Genomic DNA, 17,183 nt, shown 5'->3' on the forward strand with positions numbered 1-17,183 from the left:
CATGCGTGGCAGACGTAACCCGTTAGAGCTCGCCGTGCCATGGGCTGCATGCTGCCGTCTGCAGATGCTCTTCTCGGCATGGGCTGCTGTCACAGCGAACAGCCGACATTGACTGGATGGTGCAATTTGCAGAAACGTGTGTGTTTCGTCAGCTCCAATATATGTAAAGCCTGGTGGTATCCCCTCTTGGAAAGATGCGTCGCGTCGCTCGCTGACGATTCGACATTAAACCCCTCTTTTCGCCCTGCTGCTGTACATGTTGGTTGCACTCGAGAAGGTCTTTCGCCGCCTTCTACTGCTGGTATCTCCTTGATCACATTCCAAACGCCTGAGGCCATGGGGTCTCGTTCCTAAAATCAGTCCTGTACTCGCTTCCCTATCCAGGACACCGACCATGATGCCCAAAAATTGTCCTCCGCAATAAGGCCACGAATGCCGAGGCCAGCTCACCACATAGGGGTTTGTGGCTCCAGCTGCATCGCCAATCGAGTTAGCAGTTAATGCGCCTCTTATCTGTTAGTGAAGGCCGAGGATGCGCTTCATGTTCTCGTAGCAGACCCAGGTGATGCTCAGAGCCGGGGCCACCTTGAGAATATTCGGCGTCAACCCCTTATATAGGCCCCGCACTCCCTCGTTTTGTATTGTTTTGCGCGCCACGTCTGCAATGCCGGTGTATGTAGGCGGGTGCATGGCCGTGCCTTGCGTCTGGAGTCGTGTCCGGAGGACGTTGAGAGGATACACGACGGTGGCGCCGAGAGCCCCAGACGTCGCTCCCAGGATCGCAGTAGCAATATTGCCGGGCGTCGCATCTTCCTCGTGGATGCCGTAGTACCGCGCCATGGATCGTGTGTACGACTTCTTGAGAAACTCAAAGGTTCCGATGTCGATGGCGCTGTAAGGAAACATGCCGATAAGGCCGAGCCCAAGGCCACGGTAGGCTGCGCGCAGCCCACCGTCTGCCCACATGGTTTGGGCTGTCCGGATGAGCAGGGCATTGCCCTTGAGGCCGCCCTGGACCGTCTCGCATTGCAACCGGAATTTGAGCGTGTCGACTGGATACACGCAAAACTGCGCCGTCATCCCGCCCATGCCTCCAGCAACGAACTTGGAGACGGTACTGATTTGCGCCGGATCTCCGTGGCCCTCGTATACGGCCAGAAACCTCTTGGAGGCTTCGTAGGAGCCAAACTAAGCAAACCATCAATATTCGGCCAAGATACATACTTCATATTCAGTGTGAAAACTTACCCGAATGGCCGACTCTGGCATAATTTTGACGACGTTCAGTCCATTCCCTGCGAACCTATCAGCACTGCCCAGCAGAGCCGCCTTAGCGGCAGGGGTGGATGGTGTGTATGGAGGGTCAAAGTTGACCCGAGTGTGTCTCACCTGCAAAGAAATTGCGGAGCCCTCCGGCTTTCCACAGGCTCGCAACAGCGTCTGCGATTGGCTTGCTTGCGTCCCGAATAGCAACAATTGGATGGCCATGTTTCGCCGCGGCAAGAGCCACAGGGGCAGAAGCCTTGGTGTTGACAAGAAGGTACACTTTTAAACGGTCAAGAGGGGCGGTTGCAGTTCGCGATACACCCCCGGATACGGCGCCGGCAACAAAATATCCTGGTTCAGGCAGGAGATCTGTCAGTCTGGCTTCCACGTCCATATGAGCCTCTCCTAGGTCAGATATGTCCAGGATATCGATATTGGGCTGTGACGGGTCTTCGAGCTGCAGGACGGGCTCCCTGGCTGTGGCATCTGACAAAATATGTGACGAGACAGCGGATGCGGGCGCGGACGGTGCAGATCGCTTTGCTGCGGCTGCAGAAACGGAAGTGATACCGCCTGCCAAGTTTTTTGACATGTCTAGATCTCGGCTGGAGAGTGGTTGCGATTGAGGTGTGCCTATCGGCGGAGTGTCGTCTGCTGAGGTCGATGTTGGTGTTGATGTCGATGTCGGGGACGGTCGAGGAAACGAAGTCGAGTCGGGGCTGGCGAGCTTCAAGAGAGAACCAAGGAGAGCTTGAATAAGGAAGCCGGTCGTACCTAGTCCCTCAAGTGTATCCTCACTGACTAGTGAATCTCCCTCTGCGTTGACTGTGACAATAGACGAATAATATGACAGTGCAGCCTCGAGCGCCGACCCATTGTGGTCGGCGGGCATAAATAGGAGGAAGTCGCTAAAACCAACAAATGCGTTAGCCGTTCGATTGTCCTAGAAAGGCACGAGACCATCCTCAGCCAATAGGGTTCCAGTTGTTGAAGCGACTGGCAATGCAAATGCAAAAAATTGGGCATCCGAATGTTTTGGCGCGGCTGCCAGCAGCATGAGGTAGGATAGGAACCTAAGATTTGCCCTGCGATACCAGGAGTGGTGCCAGTGGTCGAGCCACGGGAGAAGGAGGAGAACGGACGGAATTCTTAAATCTCGAATGGGTCACAGGCCGGCTCGCAAGTTTGTGACGACAGGAAGACACAGGAGCTAGAAAGTAGATGAGGGAGCTTACCGCCACTCGTCAAAGCTTATGTAGCCATCACGGTTCATGTCGATCTCGTCAAAGAATCCTGCCAACCTCCTCTTGGGCACTGCCAGCCCCGCGCGCTGGAAGGCGGCGTGGAGCTCCTCCTTGTTCAGCCGGCCGTCTTGGTCCCGGTCAATTGACCGGAAGAGGGCGAGGAGTTGGCGCTCGGCAGTCTCGACAAACACGCGAAACTCTGCGTGCAATCGTCTCAGTTCTCCACGTTCCCCACAAACGTCTCTCTCGTCCCGTGACGGGAAACAGGAACCCACCTTCGTATTGGATCTTGCCGTCGCCGCTCGTATCGACGGCCCTGATGATCTGCTTCAGCATGTTGTCGGCATTCTTCATGGCTGTAACGAGCACAAGCGCAAGCATGCCATCAGCAAACACGGTCCAAACAAAACAGAGGCGCCAGACACGCCCGGGTAAAGGCGACGGAGAAGAGGGAATAAAAATGCTCACGGTGATCAATCCTCCTTAGCCCCTTCTGGAGACCTTTGAGGTCAAGCTCCCCGGTGCCTGCAGGATCCAGCTTCGTCCACAGCTCCTCGACCCGCTTGTCGCGCTCGTTCTGCGACTGCTCCATCTCCACCTCCAACTCCGAGACCACATCGGAAATCTTCATGCCCAGGGCCGGGTTACCATGGCCTCCCTCGTCTAGATCTGACCTGCACCCGAGGCCGGAGGGGGCAGGCGGGCGAGTCGACAGGCGGGCTGGCGGGCGCAAGCAGCCAGCGCGCTTATGACGTAGGCTGCAGGATCGGGCGATGAGGTAAATAAGAACAGCCAACAGTAACGAATGGGCGGCGAGGCGATTTCGGGCCAAGCTATGGATAAGGCATCCTTAGGGAGTGGGAGAGGTGATAGTTGTCGCGTCCTGCCCTTGACTAGAGCAGCATGGTGGTTCGCGAGGCGGAGGGACGAAGAAAATTACAGAACAGGGCCAAATGGAGGTGTCCAATTGCACGATATGGAGTTGCTTCAGGTGCCCCCCTCCAGGGTGCTCCCGGGCGGGTTTCCGGGGCCGCAGAAGAGCAAAGTCTCTCAGTATCGGGACCCAACCGATAATGAGTCGAGTCGACCCAAAAGAACTTGAATTATTATCTGGAAAAAATCTAAATAGATAAATCCGTTGAATTTCTGGTCTTTCCAGCATTTTCTTGCCTGTTCCACGCTGAAAAAGGCTCAGTGGTACAAACTTGACGTAGGCGGCTGTTAAAATGTACTTGTATTTTTGGTGGTTGTTGATCTCTCTTACGGTAGCGGTGGACCCTTCGACATACAGTGTGATGGGTCGTTTGGACGCCGACGTCTGACCTCCCCCGCTAGGAAGTACCGACCAGAAGCCGGACAAAAAAGCGGAGGGTTGAAGTGCCCGAAATCCTGCCACCCCCATTCGCTAGCCTTGCAGCCACTCAACAAACAACGCCTTCTGACGAACCACAGCCGTGGTCGACCAGCCGACGGAAGCGCTCTCAGCCTTTTGATGTTAGACAGCCACTGACCGCTCTCCCCGCAGACGCCGTCGATTTCCCAACGAGGGAGTCACCTTTGATGACGTCTCCTAGCTGAAGGTACTGGCTGGCCTGCACAGCAGCAAAACAATCTTGGAGGCAGAAGACTTCGCAATATTATACAACCCCTGAATATGCCGTCACATTCCCCGCGCAAAAACTGCCCACTGTCGTCGCCAAAGGAGTCATCGTTTTTGCTTTTGCAGACACCGAGGAGCACATACACATGGCGGCCAACTTCTGGGAGTCGACGCAGCGCAAGCACTGGCTGTTCACCAAGGATGAGCTCGCCGCGGTGCGCCAGCGTCTCGAGGACGAAGACCCCGCGAACCTGGCACAAACGTTCGTCTTGCCCGACATCCGCCTCGTCAACATGTACTTGAACACTAGTATGCTCGCCCCTTCTTGCCATGCCGCCTAGATCCTGCTGCTTCCTTGCTAACGCGGCCCCTCCCCCCTTTTCCCTTTCCCTCTCGCTCTAGTGATGTCGAAACTCGGAAAGCGCCTCGGAGTGCGCCAGCAGGCTCTGGCAACAGCCCAGGTTTACCTCAAACGCTTCTACACGCGCGTCGAGATGCGGCGGACGAACCCCTATCTCCTGATGACCACGGCGCTGTATCTAGCGTGCAAGATGGAGGAGTGCCCGCATCACATCAGGATGGTCGCTCAGGAGGCGCGTCAGCTGTGGGCTGCCGAGCTGCACACGTGGGACACCAGCAAGCTGGGCGAGTGCGAGTTCTTCCTTATCTCGGAGATGAACTCGCAGCTCATCGTCCACCAGCCCTACCGCACCCTCACATCGCTGCAAGCCGACTTCGGCATGAGCCCCGACGAGGTCACCCTCGCCTGGTACATTATTAACGATAGTTACATGACAGACCTGCCGCTGCTCTTCGCTCCGCACATCATTGCCCTGACCGCCATGCTGCTGGCCCTGGTGCTACGCCCGCCCGCCAGCAACTCGGGCCAGGCGGGCGGCGGGGGCTCTGCCGCCTCGGGCATGGGGGCCACCGCCGCCGCCCTGGCCCAGGCGCAAGCCCGGGCCCTTCTCACCGGCATGTCCGGACCAGGCACCCCGAGCTTGACGCCCCAGAGCTCGGGACTCGGTGGGGACGGCAGTGCCAATACCGAGGGCAGGAAGGGCACGGATGCGCGCCTAGGCAAGGTGCAGCGCTTTGCCGCCTGGCTCGCCGAGAGCAACATCGACATAGAGGCCATGGTGGACTGCACACAGGAGTTCATTTCCTTCTACGAGTGCTATGAAGCATACAACGAGAAGATGATCAAGGAGGCCATCACTCGTTTCATCAAGGTGAGAAGCCTCGACAAGTGAAGCAAAACCTTGGCACGAACACCTATACCATAGGTCGGCCGAGATCATCCAGCGTCCTCGAATTGCACGCAGATACAACGGCTCGTGCCAATCCAGACCTGGGGTTGTGGAAGCATCCAGCTGCCGCACCGCTCCCCTGACCCGGCCCCGGGGGTAGAAGAAATCCACGATCCTAGACGGGATTCTAGATGAGGACGAGTGAGGACTAAGGATTTGAGGATAGACAATATAATGTATTGTATAGAAGCCTAGCATTATAGCAGTTGCGAACTATGCCTTGCTCTGTCGGTAGTTTACGACCAGGGGTAAGGTCAACGATAGTTCCATACATAACTGCCTGATGAATGGGTCCCATCCTCCAGCTCAGCCTCATAGTCAAAGCCATCATATTCCTGTGTCCGGCGGACGACTTGATCCGCGACGATTGCTAGCCCTGACTGGTCTGGTACCGGATCGGCAGATTCTCCCTCCTCCTCAATGGCGTGCTCCATGATGGACTCAGCGATACTGCTGACGTCGTGTCCAATCTCGTTGACGAAGCCGAGGAGCATATTCTTCGGGGTCCGAGGGAAGCGGTGGCGGACCACAGTACGGCAGGAGTCATGCCCCCTCACGCCGCCGCCTGCCTAATGCTAGTCGTACCCAGCTTACACGAATGCATCGAGATCGGGGTATCTTCTTTTTCATGAACCCGTCGATGCTCTTTGAGTCGTCAGCCACATAGAGATTTAAAAAACGGAAACTACTACCCTACCGGGGTCTAGTTCAACGAGAATCAAAAGAAGTTAATAGTTTATTGTTAGATATCTGGACAGTTGCGATGGCATTTCGAATTTCCAGCATCGTACACGAGCTGGTTTCCGTTTTACGTATCATGGTATTCAGGAATCAGGCTCGAAGCATAACAAATGGGAAAGCATAGCATAATGGCAACTTGTAACTTGTGGTCCGTGAACCCTTGGGATAATCTCGTGCATGCAGGCTTGGTTGTACGTCTCGCAGTAATGTGGCTTTGTCATTGCACAAGCAAAGGTATGCATGTATGTTGTGTATTTCGTCTGCTCAAAGAGGGACTTCTACAGTTTGATCTATCACAAAAGTTACATGGCATATACCTATCACGACACGCACACTTGAATGAACGCAGTTAAGCAGGCATACATGTATGTGTGTATACGTAGGGCACAAGGCCACGTACGCGTTATTGTGTTCTAAATAGAAGAAGAAAAACCCAAATCGCTTTCCATGCCCGTTCTGAGGCCGTCCTTAACGCCACCTCCAACCGGACCGTCGAGAAAACGGATGGGGGAGAAGCAGGCAACTAGCCTAGAAACTAGAACCTCTTCGCTTTTGGGCCGAGTAAGAATGATGACGGGGAGATATATATCTACCGACATCGCTATTCTGCCGTGGAAAAGACTGCTTACTCCTTGCCCTTTCCTAGCCTAACTAGAAAAGAAGCTAGCAAGAGAGATGGGTGTAAAGATTCCCAGATAAAAAACAACGCTGGCCGTTCTCTCGCCTTTCCCTCTCCAGTTCTGTCCTTCTCTCCTCTGTATTCTGTTACTGCTCCTCGGGCTCGCCCTTGACCATGCCGCTCTCTTGACCCTGCGACGACGGCGCGGTGGCCTCGACAAGTGGCTCGTGAAAGTCCTGTCGCGGCTTAATCTTCATACCCGGGACATTAATTCCCATCACCCAACGCCAGTCAGCGAGCATACTGATCATAGACCAGCCGATCTCGCCGTTGGCCTTGAGCACGTCCTCCCACTCGGCGAGCAGCACGTCACCGCGGCGCTTGCGGCCAAACAGGTAGAACAGCGCGTGCGCTAGGATTAGCCGCCGCATGTGCGACTTGGCGTCCGTATTCGCGAACACGTACTGCACGTCGTGCAGGCTCGGGCACCGCACCTCGTCCGTCTCGGCCCCCCAGTACAGGTACAGCGCGTTGATGACCGCGTTACGCACCCCGATGATGTCAATCTTACCGCCGAGCACGTACAGGCCGAGGCTATAGGGTTTTAGAGTCAGTGTTTCTAGCCAGGTGCGTATAGCATCTGCCTCGGTTTTTAAGAGGGGTGTGTGTGTGTGCGCGTGTGTGCGTGTGTACGTGTGTGCGTGTGTGTGTCTTGTTTCGTCTACTATAGGAGTGACTTCCACAGATATGTGTGTTTTATATGTATGCGCATGTGTAGGGAGCGATGCGCCATGAGAGGGGCCAGCAGAGGGGGGAAGGAATTACAACAAGAACACATACTAGTCCCTAACGGTGATGTCTTTACCGTCGGGCAGCGGGAAGCGGAACATGCGGGTGCCTCCAGACGTCGCAAAGGCAGTGCCATACAGCCAGCGGACGAGTAGTGCAAACAGACGAGGGTCTGCGGTGGGCATCCGCAATTCGTTGCGGCCCTTGATGTCTCCGCGGCCGTTGAACACGCGGTCAAAGTAGAGTGACTTGCTCGACAGCAGCTTCTCGTGGACGGCCCAACGCTTCTCTTCCGCCCCGACATAGACGTTGACGATGCGATCCTTCAGCCAGCTACCATTTTAAATGAATCTTGTCAGCTAGCCATTCCAAACCTCTCCGTACATCTGTCAGCGGGCGCGAACTTACTTGTCGGTCTCGCCTGTCTTGTCAGAGGCCAGTGGCGCTTCAGGGACGATGAGAGGGCCTGCGGTGCCCTGCTCGGCCATGGTGGCCGGACTAGGTTTTCGGGGTGTCGATTTCAGTGTCTCTGTCTGCTAATTTGAGTGGTAGAAGAATGTTTCGCCGAATAAATGTAGATCAAATGAGATTTCCTTGTGCGAGAAACACGGCTAGTGATAACACACCAAGCAGCGCCCGTGTGTGTGACTGCGAGTTTTGTGTTCGCGAAAGAAAATAATGCTGCAGGCTGAGTTCAGAAGTAGGCCAAGTTCAAAGGTAGACCTTGTGCACTGTGCCTGTTTTATGCGGCAAGAGATGGGAAGAAACGTGGGAGCTTCACATGTGGCGGCAGGGCAGGGTGAAGGAGATGTGATATCCGTGACCGTTCCAATGAAGATGATAATTTTTCCAACCGTTCTCCAACTCGAAGACCGCAGCAGGAAGAGGTAGGAAGATGGATGCCTGTCTTTCCACTCCTCGAAGTCTTAATTTCAGTTCATGTGGAATGGGGAATTGCCGATAGGGAAAGAGTGAAATGCTGGAATCGCAAGGGTTCTTTTCGGCCAAACCTATCTGTCTCCCCAGAGATCGGATGGTGGGAAATATGATAGAAAAAACTGCCAGGACGCAGTTTTAGCCGAAGGTAAATAAATGTTAGGTTGAGTCTGGTGGCCTTTTTCACTTCCGCAACAAAATTTCTGAACGAGCCTTCCCCTTTCTCGATCTCCAGAGTTTATAGTCCAACCCCTAAACGTTTCCATGTCAACGGCGAACTGGGATGGAAGCAGGGTACGAAATATGGATACTAATAAATAAAACCGGCCTGGAAAAGCCATTGCTGGGGCATTTATAAGCGGGAGAAAGAGGGCTCTGGAATTTCTTATCAAGGCCTCTGTGTCACAGGAAGTCCTGCACCAATAATGCTTGATAGACAAGGTATGTTGTAGATCTCTGGTCACCCAACTCGTTCATTCTTCTGCAACACGAATTAGCATCGGCCCCGACTCAGCTTCGCATACAACCTTTAATGCCACTCTGAACGGTGCAATGTGGAAGAAGTGAGTGAAGAGGCGTAAGTTCGCCTGCCAATTGGTTCCCAATAATCACAGCTCATATCTTGGCATACACACGTCGGTCTGTCGACTCGACAAAGCTTGGAGCACAGAAACACTCAACAAACACGCCAGCTCCCAGTCCCGATGCTTTGCCAACCGAGCCAGCCCAAGAGAGATACCACAATATATCCGTAAGGCAACCACGCCCCGTATTTCCTTCACACCAACTAGATCCGAGATGCAGTGCCTTGAACAACAAAAAAATCCGAGTCAAAAAGTAAGGAGGTAGGCAGGAGCCACCATTACCCATGATACAAGAAACCAAAAGGGAAATAAATAAAAAGAAAAGAGACCAACCAACTCCCCGTGTTCCGACCAGAAACCCCAGCTTTGTAAACGTGATTTCGCAGCACAAAACCACAATGAACTTCGCCAGCCCGCTCCCAAAGATTGCCCCATGTAGCCCACCATAAGTCGAGAACACTAGGCTGCAAAAGCCCCCCTACTTCCCGCAACGGGACCAAACCCCCATCGCCAAGTTGTTCTATATGTCAATATTCTTTTTCTCTGATAAAACTCGTGAACCCGTGACCGTTATGACTTTTTATCATGTGATTTGAAGTCGCCGCTTCTTTGTGACAGACGAGAAAATCGTCAAAACTCCCGTGTATGGTATCGAAAAGTAGCAAAGAGCAAAAACCGGAAAACTCCGTCGTAAGGCACCGATGCAAAAGAAATAATGGCGGTTAGTAGGTAGGATGCAAAACCACCGTGAAAACGCCCGTTCGTCCAATTAGGGAAAAATGCAGCCTCCGTCTTGCGAGGCCGAACACCGCACCAAGTTTTTGGTAGTTCGAATAAACAACAACGAAGAGGTATCAATCGTCTTTCATCGCGCCATCTGAATATGTCAAATTTCCGCCTTGAAAGAGGAGCATATGTCGATTAAGGATGTTTGTACAGGTCGAGGTGTCGAGTGTCGCCAACCGGGATGCTAGGACCCTGGTAGGTCTCGGTATTGTGGTTGTCGCCCTGCCTGCTAGGGGAAAGATATCGATGCCTGCTACTTGATGTCGGTGCCCGCCAAGATGAACAGCTGCATTAACGAGTGAATGCACGTGGGTCTGTGTAACCTAATTGCAACGGCGACGACGGTGAAGATGCCTCGGTCTCGCCAAGTGGCCACAGAAACGAGACGTTCGACACCTTACCATCGCCGACCGATATGCTGCTGCATCCTAGCGGGCGACACTGATGGAGGCGGGCTCGACATGCTGATGCCGGTGGCAGGGTTGATGATGGGGATGGCATTACGTGTGCGTGTGGCCGATGGTTGGTGGAGTTTCAAGGCCGAGTGTTGACTTTGGTATTGCGGCGGGATAAACGCCGGCGAGGTGGAGTTAAGCGAGAAGGCCGGCGCAACAGTAGTGGGTTGTTGTGTTGGCGAGCTTTGTGGCGAGTTACTCGCCAATGAGGATCGCTCCGACGATGAGCTGTGTATGGAGACGAGCTTTGCGCAAAGTAAACATGTAAGCCGGATGCTCTCAGCGACAATGCATCACATGTGCGCCTCAAGTACTCACATCGCTCTCTGTCAACAAACCGGGGCAAAATTCCAAGTCGTCCTCGAGGTCGAAGGACCGGCAAGCCTCGAACTTCATGCGGAAGCTGTTTAGAGATACCGACTCGGTGAGCTCCTTCATACTTCTGACACCACGGAACTGCTTGTGGGGGTTCTGCGAGACGGATAGCCTCGGCGCTCTCCGGTTCCGGCCGCCATGATGGCTGTGCGAGACCGCCGATGCCGCCGGTGGTGTTGGCTGCTGGTGGTGTACGTTGTAGTAGTACGAAGACATTATGGTTATTGGCAAAAGAGTAGATCGCTGCACTCCTGAAGGCAAAATCGTCCAGACAGATGGTATGTGGTGGCGTGCTTGCTTTGCGGAGGGCGGAGCTCGTGGCACTAAAACCCAACTTTTGAAACAATAACAACCTGCAGCAATGAAACTCTCAACAAAGTGTCGAAGAAGGGCTTGGCCGTGGTTAGAGCGAAGGCGATGAGCAAAAAGAAAATCTGCAAATGGCGAAGGGAAATGGAGGTCGTCGTTGTGGTCTGGCTGCGTGGGGAGGATAGCTATAGGCGAGGTTGGCGGGATGGAATCGAAAGAACAAGGCCGTAGGTAAAGTAGGAAAGAGGCGAAGGAGGAGGGACAAGAGCGCAATCGCAAGAGGCAAAAAGAGGTGGGCAGCGACGAGGTGGAGGGCGGATGGGGCCCGCTAATGCACGAGAGAGGCAGGACCCCCAGACACACGCTCACGAGCCAATGCACTGGCCACTCCGCTTGCAAGCCGGGTGGCAAGACCACAGTAAAAGCGGGCCGTCCTCAACGCCATTGGGCGTGGCATTATAGTCTAACACGCATCCGGTCTAGTCACCTGAACCTGGTGTTGTCGTGTAATTTTGGCTAGGGGGGGTTGCCTTGAGCATGGACTCACACCCAGTGCCGAAAACGGTCCTACCCAGACGGTCCGCAGCCCTCCCCAGCGTTTGCACTTTGGAAAAGCAAGCCACAGCAAAGCAAGTTGCCGCTGTTAGGGTACTCTCCACTCGCAGGCGTCCCACCGACCCACCGGGCTTTCATTCAGTCCTCACCCGATGTGGCCCGATGCGATGAGGTGATGGCGTTTTTATCCCGCCATCCTATTGTCCCTCCTTAGTTCTTGTCTGTCCTCGATTGAGGCGGAAACAAAGGCTGCACCTACACAGCTTGACTGTTGCACGGATACACTACGAATGACGGTCGCTGGCTTGCACCGGAGGTGCCAGGTGAGGGGTTTGTTGCAGAAGCGTTCGTCTTGCCTTTTGGCAGTGGTATCCCGACGGTCGCTGAAACTACTGGACCCTAGTACGTGCGCGCTAGCAACTGTCCTCCATAAAGCGACAAGACAGTCTCATCGCTTGCCGCCTGGTGCAACCCAGGGTAGCGAGAAGCTATAAACTGCCTGGAGGTGCACGGAGTACGGGTAGCAGGACGAACGACTGCCTAAAGACCAAAGACCAAAAGGGTGAGCCCTAGTTGAAACGGTTCGCCTTCTGAGCGACGGCCCTGGTGCCGTGTGCGTTCCGCCGACCGCAGCGACTGCTTCTCTTCGGCGCTGAAACTGGCGCCCGCTCCAGGGCCATTGGCCCTAGGCCTGTTCCGTTACGCACGCTTCTGCAGGCGGTTCAAGATGCATAATTAAGTGCAGGGCAGCGGCCTCTGGGTGGCCATCCGCAGATCCAGCCCCGCTACAGCCTTGTGGCGAAGCCGCTGTCTCCCACACTTTGACTGGCTGCCGCCCACGTTAAAACATTACGAGACCTGTCTGGCCTTCCGACCGACCGCCGAGCGTGCTGAGCAGACGAACCCGGTCTTGCATGCTAGGTGTCAGTAGCACCGCTCGACGCAAGCAAGCCAAAGGTCGCTCAAGACTGTGGCTGGGTTGGGAACTCTTCCCAAAGCTCGTCTCCTGGGTTTTTGGTGGTACCTACACCATTCCCGCATGGTTCCTGACGTTGGACTGGAGCCACCTAGAAGCTGCCAGATGCCACGGGGAGAGGCGGCAGGCCCGTCGGAGGGGCCAGACGGGTGATGGAAGAGGCCACAAAGGATGCGTCCCGCAGATCCCGATGACCCCAGCGAATCGCCATAGAAGAGAAAAGACGGAAAAGCTCGCCACTGATTGGCGCCTGTGACGCTGGCATGAGAACCTTCCTTCTCTTTCGTCCCAAATCGCCCTTGAACCACATTTCTTCTAGTGGGCAGCCTTTGAGCCTGATTGCCTGATTGCCTGACTGCCTCGGTGCCCAGAGCCCTCAGGCTTTCTGACTCCGCATGCAATCTACAAGTTGCATTTCACTCGTCTTGACGACTGGCTGAGATGGGCTATTGACATGATTAGGCGCCTTGTGCGCTTAGCATCCAGCAATGCATGACGAGCGAAGGGTGTATCTCCGGTTCGGCCAGAATTACAAAATCTCAAGCATCTCTAGCCATTGGGCAAAGGATTAAGGATTCAGCCGGATTGCAAGATCGTTCGAAGCTGACGATACCATAGGTCCTGTTGGGTTGTGGACCGTTCCCCAACTGGACCTCCCACCCTATGCACCGCTGAAAGAGACCTCGCGATAAGCCAAATTGATAGCTAGCCGGCCCGATCGAGCTTTCACTTCCCCAATTGGGACTAGCCTAATTGCCCCTCTCCCGGCCGCAAAACCACAGCCTGCAGGAACCGCAGGCCTCTCTTTTTCCTTTTCCTTTCCCTAGCTTAGTTACTTACGAATGCAGCCATTCTATATTTGCAGCCTTGACTCTCGTATATGCCTGCCTTCACAGTAACCTAAAGTTCAAAAAAAGTGAAAAACTCACCTCCTCAACGTATCCTTGCGCGCAAACAGGCGGGCGCAGAAGTCGACGTAGACGCCTTGGTGCCGTTATAGATCAGTCTTGCGTACCAAACTTCTTGTTGTAGTCGCTGATAGAGCACGGGAAGGGATATTCGCGCTTCTCGTAGTATGTCTCTACATCTATCTCGACGCCCACAACCACCACTTCCTGTCACGACGGCTCAGGCCAGCATTTGCTTCACCTCGCGATGCCCAACTCCCCAATCTTCAAGAAACGGCGGCTGCCATTCAGGAGAACAGCTATTCTGTTTGAGGCCCGCCGGAAACGCGCCGCTATGGCAAGTCTACCCTCCCCCACGGCTTTTATCCAATCGTTAACTTCATTATGACTAGGAGGCTGAAGACTCTGCCGTCAACACCGCCCCCAAGGCCGAGCCGGTGGGCCCTGCCTTCATTAAGAAGGAGGAGTGATGTCTTGTCTTTCGCGGGGAGGGGCGTTCATACTAATTTAAGACGCTTTACTATTTCTATTAACGACTCTTCACTCCAAGATGGTTCGTCATTGTCTCGTATTGTGATACTTGTGGTGCCTCGATTATTTCTATTTGCACCACTCTTCTTCACAAATATACGCCCTTCATTATCTCGTAACGTGTCTTCCAGTAATGCCCTAGGCCCTAGACATTCTTATCGATGCGTTTCTGTTTTTAGTCCAAGCAGTCTAATTTAATGGTATGGTTAATAAAAAAGGGGTTAGTTATTTCCACCGATACCCATCAATTTCAAGTGGACGCCTCGTTATTTCTTATGGACGGTTGAATTAGAAAGACAGCGGCGTTGTACTGAACAAGATACTCCTACCTAGACATCTAAGCTAATACTGGGATCCGCTAAAGCCATGGCAGTTTGCATGTTACGCCCCTTGAACAAACCGAAAAAGTGCCAAAAGTTCCGAACCAGCGCCGCCATCCTGTTCATAGCCCTCGAATCATGGCCCGTATAGCCAGACCCGAAGCGTTGGGTCTGCGGGTGGGACACGTCGCAGCATCCAGAGCCACCCAGCCCATGCCAGCACAGCTTTGAAGATGGTGCTGTGTGCAAACAACAACAAAGGCTCTCCCGCACGAACGGGCGGGCCTGGGACCGTTATCCACTGTGGAATCAAGCGGCGGTGCACCAGGTAAAATATCTGTCGCGCTTCATCGTCAGCGAACAATGGCTTCACCACACCTACATGCAATGAAAACCATTAGGATTGGATGTTGACTAACCGTCTCCGGAAGATCCGTGAGCGGCCCAATCACAGCCGTGGCGACGAAAACCGAGCTGCCAAAATGACTCTCCAAGACTCTGAGCTGGCTGGTCAAGACGGACGCAAACGAGATGCCCGGCCCGTAGACGCGGGTAAGTCCCACCTCGACCACGTAGACAACGCCGAGGAACACCGCGACCAAGGCCAAATTGGCATAAAAAAGAGAAACGTCGAGAGCCAACTGAGCATGGTCCTGTCTATCGGCACAACTGGGGAGACAGCGACGATGTTGGTGACGTGGAAAAAGGGACTGATGTCCTGTCTCTGCAAGCAGTGTTAATTTTTGTCAGCAACTAAAAAACCCAGATTCCCAAAACTAAAAACACTAAATTGTCAAGCATACATTCAGCCTGATCGGCTCGACAAAGGCAAGCACAGAGAACGCCAAGAAAGTATGCAGGACGCCCCGAAGGGGTGCCACATCGACTCCTTCAAGATTAACATATCCCACGGCCTCCCCCATCGACACGAGAAGACACCAGAGGGCAGGCGCGTACATCCGACTCTGCGGCTGCGGCCGGGGTGTTTTCCAGAGGGTGCTGAGTGTGTATGTGGCGGACGGGACGAGGAGCGCACGGAACGAGGAGCGCACGGAAGAAGCCATCGGGGAGCCCGAAGCCAGTGCGTAATGTGTGGCTGCAGCGCTGGTGGAAATCGCCCAATACGCGACGTGATGCTCTCCCGAATACATTGGGGACGACAATGTGGTGGATGTATGGATGGATGAATAGAGGGAGAAAGACAGGAAGAAGTAACGAACCGCGTTAAAATAACGGTTAGAGTGGAAATTTTTATAGTCTTTGAGGGTCGAGGGACCTCGGTAGTAGAGCACAAAGCTTACCTTAAAGCGTATTTGATTCTCCCACCCATACGCGATACCAAGTTCATAATGTTAAGGCCAGTCAGGCGAACTTTCAGTATGCTCAGACGAAGTAGTCGCTGCTTCCACTTTCTCTTATCAGTATGAGATTGACGTCGACCGATTCTCACTAACCGTACGGAAGGGATAGTGTGCTCATCTTCATACCTTCCCATCCGTCGGCGCGCCTGCCATACTTACGATGTTCCGAGATCCAAAGGAGGCCCTACACTTTCCTAATATAATAAAGCAAAGAACCACGAAACTGGAAACCGCGACAGCTCGATTGGAATCCAGAATGTATTTAGTTTGGCGGCCCCCGCCAAACCATTGCTGAACTTCTCTTTTTCTTCTTTGCCGACCTACTTCTTCAAGATGTCTTTCTTCACAAACCTCTTTCACCCCGACGTTATCTACCCTGCCGTGCTATTCGTCTGGCCTGGCTCCGTGCTCTTGCTTGACTTGCCGGCCGCCTGGGTTCGCCTGGTGATGAGTGCCGCTAGGATCGCCATCATCAGGATGAAACAGGTGGTGATTAACGAGGCACGGATAGCCGCAGAGAATGGCCCATTCCGACTCCTCGACGAGCTTCCCCGGTTTCGCCGTGCGTAAGCCGTCGCCCGAAAGGCCATGCTAGGTAACTAGGCGCCTTGACAAAAGGGGTTGGGTGGGTTGACAAGGGCAGTGGTGGGATAGTGTTCTGAGGGTCGGCTCTTTAATCCCCAGTACCTTCGGGTCCAGCTGGGGGGTGGCTCTGGACTCTGCGGAGGACAGGGCTGCTCGGGCGGCGAAGTCGAACTCTGCAACCTCCTCGTGGTGCCGCCTGGGAACCCGGCTTTCTCGAAGCCGGAGCCAGTGCAGAGGCGCAATCTTTCGTAGTCATGTTTCCAACTGTTCGGGTTTGCGGGAAGCGCGCTCGGGGTGGTGATTTTGCTGGCGACATGGACTTGGGTTTGGGCTAGGGGTTTCAGATTTTGTGTTTAATCGGTCAGATCATTCAACGGCCTGGTTTTCCTTTGCGATGGTTTTTTGTGCCATTACATTGGTGGAAAATACACTTTCTGCAGGCATCCAGTCTCGTGATCATCTCACCTATATCAGAGTGAAAAGCAAATGTCTGGACATGATCGTTGATATGTGGGGCAGTTTAAATGGCGTATAAACGCCTGTGTTACCGCATAGTCAACTAGATGAGGCAAGGCTGCATTAAGGTCGCTATATTCGTAGAATCTAAAGCTAAGGAAAAGAAAAAGGAAAAGAAGTTCCAAATTCTGTGCGGGGCTTGAAGAAGTAGGGTTGGTCTGTGGGTCACGTGTTGGGGCGCCGCACAGGCCACTCGGTTTCGAACCCAACCCCGCACCCCAATTACCAGCCAGTTGTCTTGGCACTTGCCGGCCAGCTGCCTTGGCACTTGCCGTGACATGAAGCTGGCGAAACGGTCATCTTAACAGTGTGCCGCAAAATAACGGTGTTTTCGTCTCCCCGGCAGACAAACATATCCCTACCCGAATGTTTGATAGCGGGGGACTTTCTAAGATTCAAAAGGCCTTAATAACACTC

The 17,183-nt window shown here is 53.9% G+C and overlaps 7 protein-coding genes across 7 annotated transcripts; 2 read left to right on the forward strand and 5 right to left on the reverse strand.

The window, feature by feature from the left end:
- Positions 1-516: 516 nt before the first annotated feature.
- B0T26DRAFT_653768 (mitochondrial carrier domain-containing protein) lies at positions 517-2,891 on the reverse strand (the record flags this gene model as incomplete). The annotated part of the gene is made up of 6 exons (XM_060438490.1): positions 517-1,188; positions 1,249-1,295; positions 1,375-1,617; positions 2,041-2,174; positions 2,502-2,709; positions 2,786-2,891. The coding sequence occupies 6 exons, from the start codon at positions 2,889-2,891 to the stop codon at positions 517-519; spliced, it is 1,410 nt and encodes a 469-aa protein (XP_060292258.1).
- Positions 2,892-2,895: 4 nt separating this feature from the next.
- On the reverse strand, positions 2,896-3,102 carry B0T26DRAFT_654297 (uncharacterized protein; the record flags this gene model as incomplete). Its single annotated transcript, XM_060438532.1, has 1 exon — positions 2,896-3,102. One exon carries the CDS (start codon positions 3,100-3,102, stop codon positions 2,896-2,898), a length of 207 nt encoding a protein of 68 aa, XP_060292259.1.
- A 752-nt stretch (positions 3,103-3,854) lies between these two features.
- Positions 3,855-5,519, forward strand: B0T26DRAFT_388002 (cyclin-like protein). The gene is made up of 2 exons (XM_060434748.1): positions 3,855-4,419; positions 4,507-5,519. Exons 1-2 carry the CDS (start codon positions 4,257-4,259, stop codon positions 5,361-5,363), a joined length of 1,020 nt encoding a protein of 339 aa, XP_060292260.1. The 5' UTR covers positions 3,855-4,256; the 3' UTR covers positions 5,364-5,519.
- Positions 5,520-6,515: 996 nt separating this feature from the next.
- Positions 6,516-6,869, forward strand: B0T26DRAFT_388016 (uncharacterized protein). Its single transcript, XM_060434750.1, has one exon. The coding sequence runs from the start codon at positions 6,609-6,611 to the stop codon at positions 6,810-6,812; it is 204 nt and encodes a 67-aa protein (XP_060292261.1). The 5' UTR covers positions 6,516-6,608; the 3' UTR covers positions 6,813-6,869.
- B0T26DRAFT_388015 (uncharacterized protein) lies at positions 6,870-8,152 on the reverse strand. Its single transcript, XM_060434749.1, has 3 exons — positions 7,978-8,152; positions 7,621-7,902; positions 6,870-7,374 (listed from the first exon to the last, which is right to left on the reverse strand). The coding sequence occupies exons 1-3, from the start codon at positions 8,055-8,057 to the stop codon at positions 6,927-6,929; spliced, it is 810 nt and encodes a 269-aa protein (XP_060292262.1). The 5' UTR covers positions 8,058-8,152; the 3' UTR covers positions 6,870-6,926.
- A 1,684-nt stretch (positions 8,153-9,836) lies between these two features.
- Positions 9,837-11,244, reverse strand: B0T26DRAFT_719945 (uncharacterized protein). The gene is made up of 2 exons (XM_060442451.1): positions 10,649-11,244; positions 9,837-10,575 (listed from the first exon to the last, which is right to left on the reverse strand). Exons 1-2 carry the CDS (start codon positions 10,919-10,921, stop codon positions 10,273-10,275), a joined length of 576 nt encoding a protein of 191 aa, XP_060292263.1. The 5' UTR covers positions 10,922-11,244; the 3' UTR covers positions 9,837-10,272.
- A 2,191-nt stretch (positions 11,245-13,435) lies between these two features.
- Positions 13,436-15,368, reverse strand: B0T26DRAFT_678452 (uncharacterized protein; the record flags this gene model as incomplete). Its single annotated transcript, XM_060440231.1, has 7 exons — positions 13,436-13,445; positions 13,475-13,529; positions 13,561-13,660; positions 14,136-14,153; positions 14,724-14,945; positions 14,984-15,028; positions 15,108-15,368. The coding sequence occupies 7 exons, from the start codon at positions 15,366-15,368 to the stop codon at positions 13,436-13,438; spliced, it is 711 nt and encodes a 236-aa protein (XP_060292264.1).
- Between the last annotated feature and the right edge of the window lie 1,815 nt (positions 15,369-17,183).

This window comes from Lasiosphaeria miniovina (assembly GCF_030549165.1).
Source record: "Lasiosphaeria miniovina strain SMH2392-1A chromosome Unknown B0T26scaffold_6, whole genome shotgun sequence".
Lineage (NCBI taxonomy): Eukaryota > Fungi > Ascomycota > Sordariomycetes > Sordariales > Lasiosphaeriaceae > Lasiosphaeria > Lasiosphaeria miniovina.

What these genes read in the sequence shown, in the direction of transcription:
- B0T26DRAFT_719945 (XM_060442451.1), bottom strand. Translation starts at nt 10,921, where the DNA reads ATGTCTTCGTACTACTACAACGTACACCACCAGCAGCCAACACCACCG. An exon ending in GTTTGTTGACAGAGAGCGAT is followed by an intron (nt 10,576 to 10,648) that starts GTGAGTACTTGA and finishes CTTTGCGCAAAG; the next exon opens with CTCGTCTCCATACACAGCTC.
- B0T26DRAFT_388015 (XM_060434749.1), bottom strand. Translation starts at nt 8,057, where the DNA reads ATGGCCGAGCAGGGCACCGCAGGCCCTCTCATCGTCCCTGAAGCGCCA. An exon ending in AAGACAGGCGAGACCGACAA is followed by an intron (nt 7,903 to 7,977) that starts GTAAGTTCGCGC and finishes TTAAAATGGTAG; the next exon opens with CTGGCTGAAGGATCGCATCG. An exon ending in GACATCACCGTTAGGGACTA is followed by an intron (nt 7,375 to 7,620) that starts GTATGTGTTCTT and finishes AAAACCCTATAG; the next exon opens with CCTCGGCCTGTACGTGCTCG.
- B0T26DRAFT_388002 (XM_060434748.1), top strand. Translation starts at nt 4,257, where the DNA reads ATGGCGGCCAACTTCTGGGAGTCGACGCAGCGCAAGCACTGGCTGTTC. An exon ending in CAACATGTACTTGAACACTA is followed by an intron (nt 4,420 to 4,506) that starts GTATGCTCGCCC and finishes CTTTCCCTCTCG; the next exon opens with CTCTAGTGATGTCGAAACTC.
- B0T26DRAFT_388016 (XM_060434750.1), top strand. Translation starts at nt 6,609, where the DNA reads ATGCCCGTTCTGAGGCCGTCCTTAACGCCACCTCCAACCGGACCGTCG.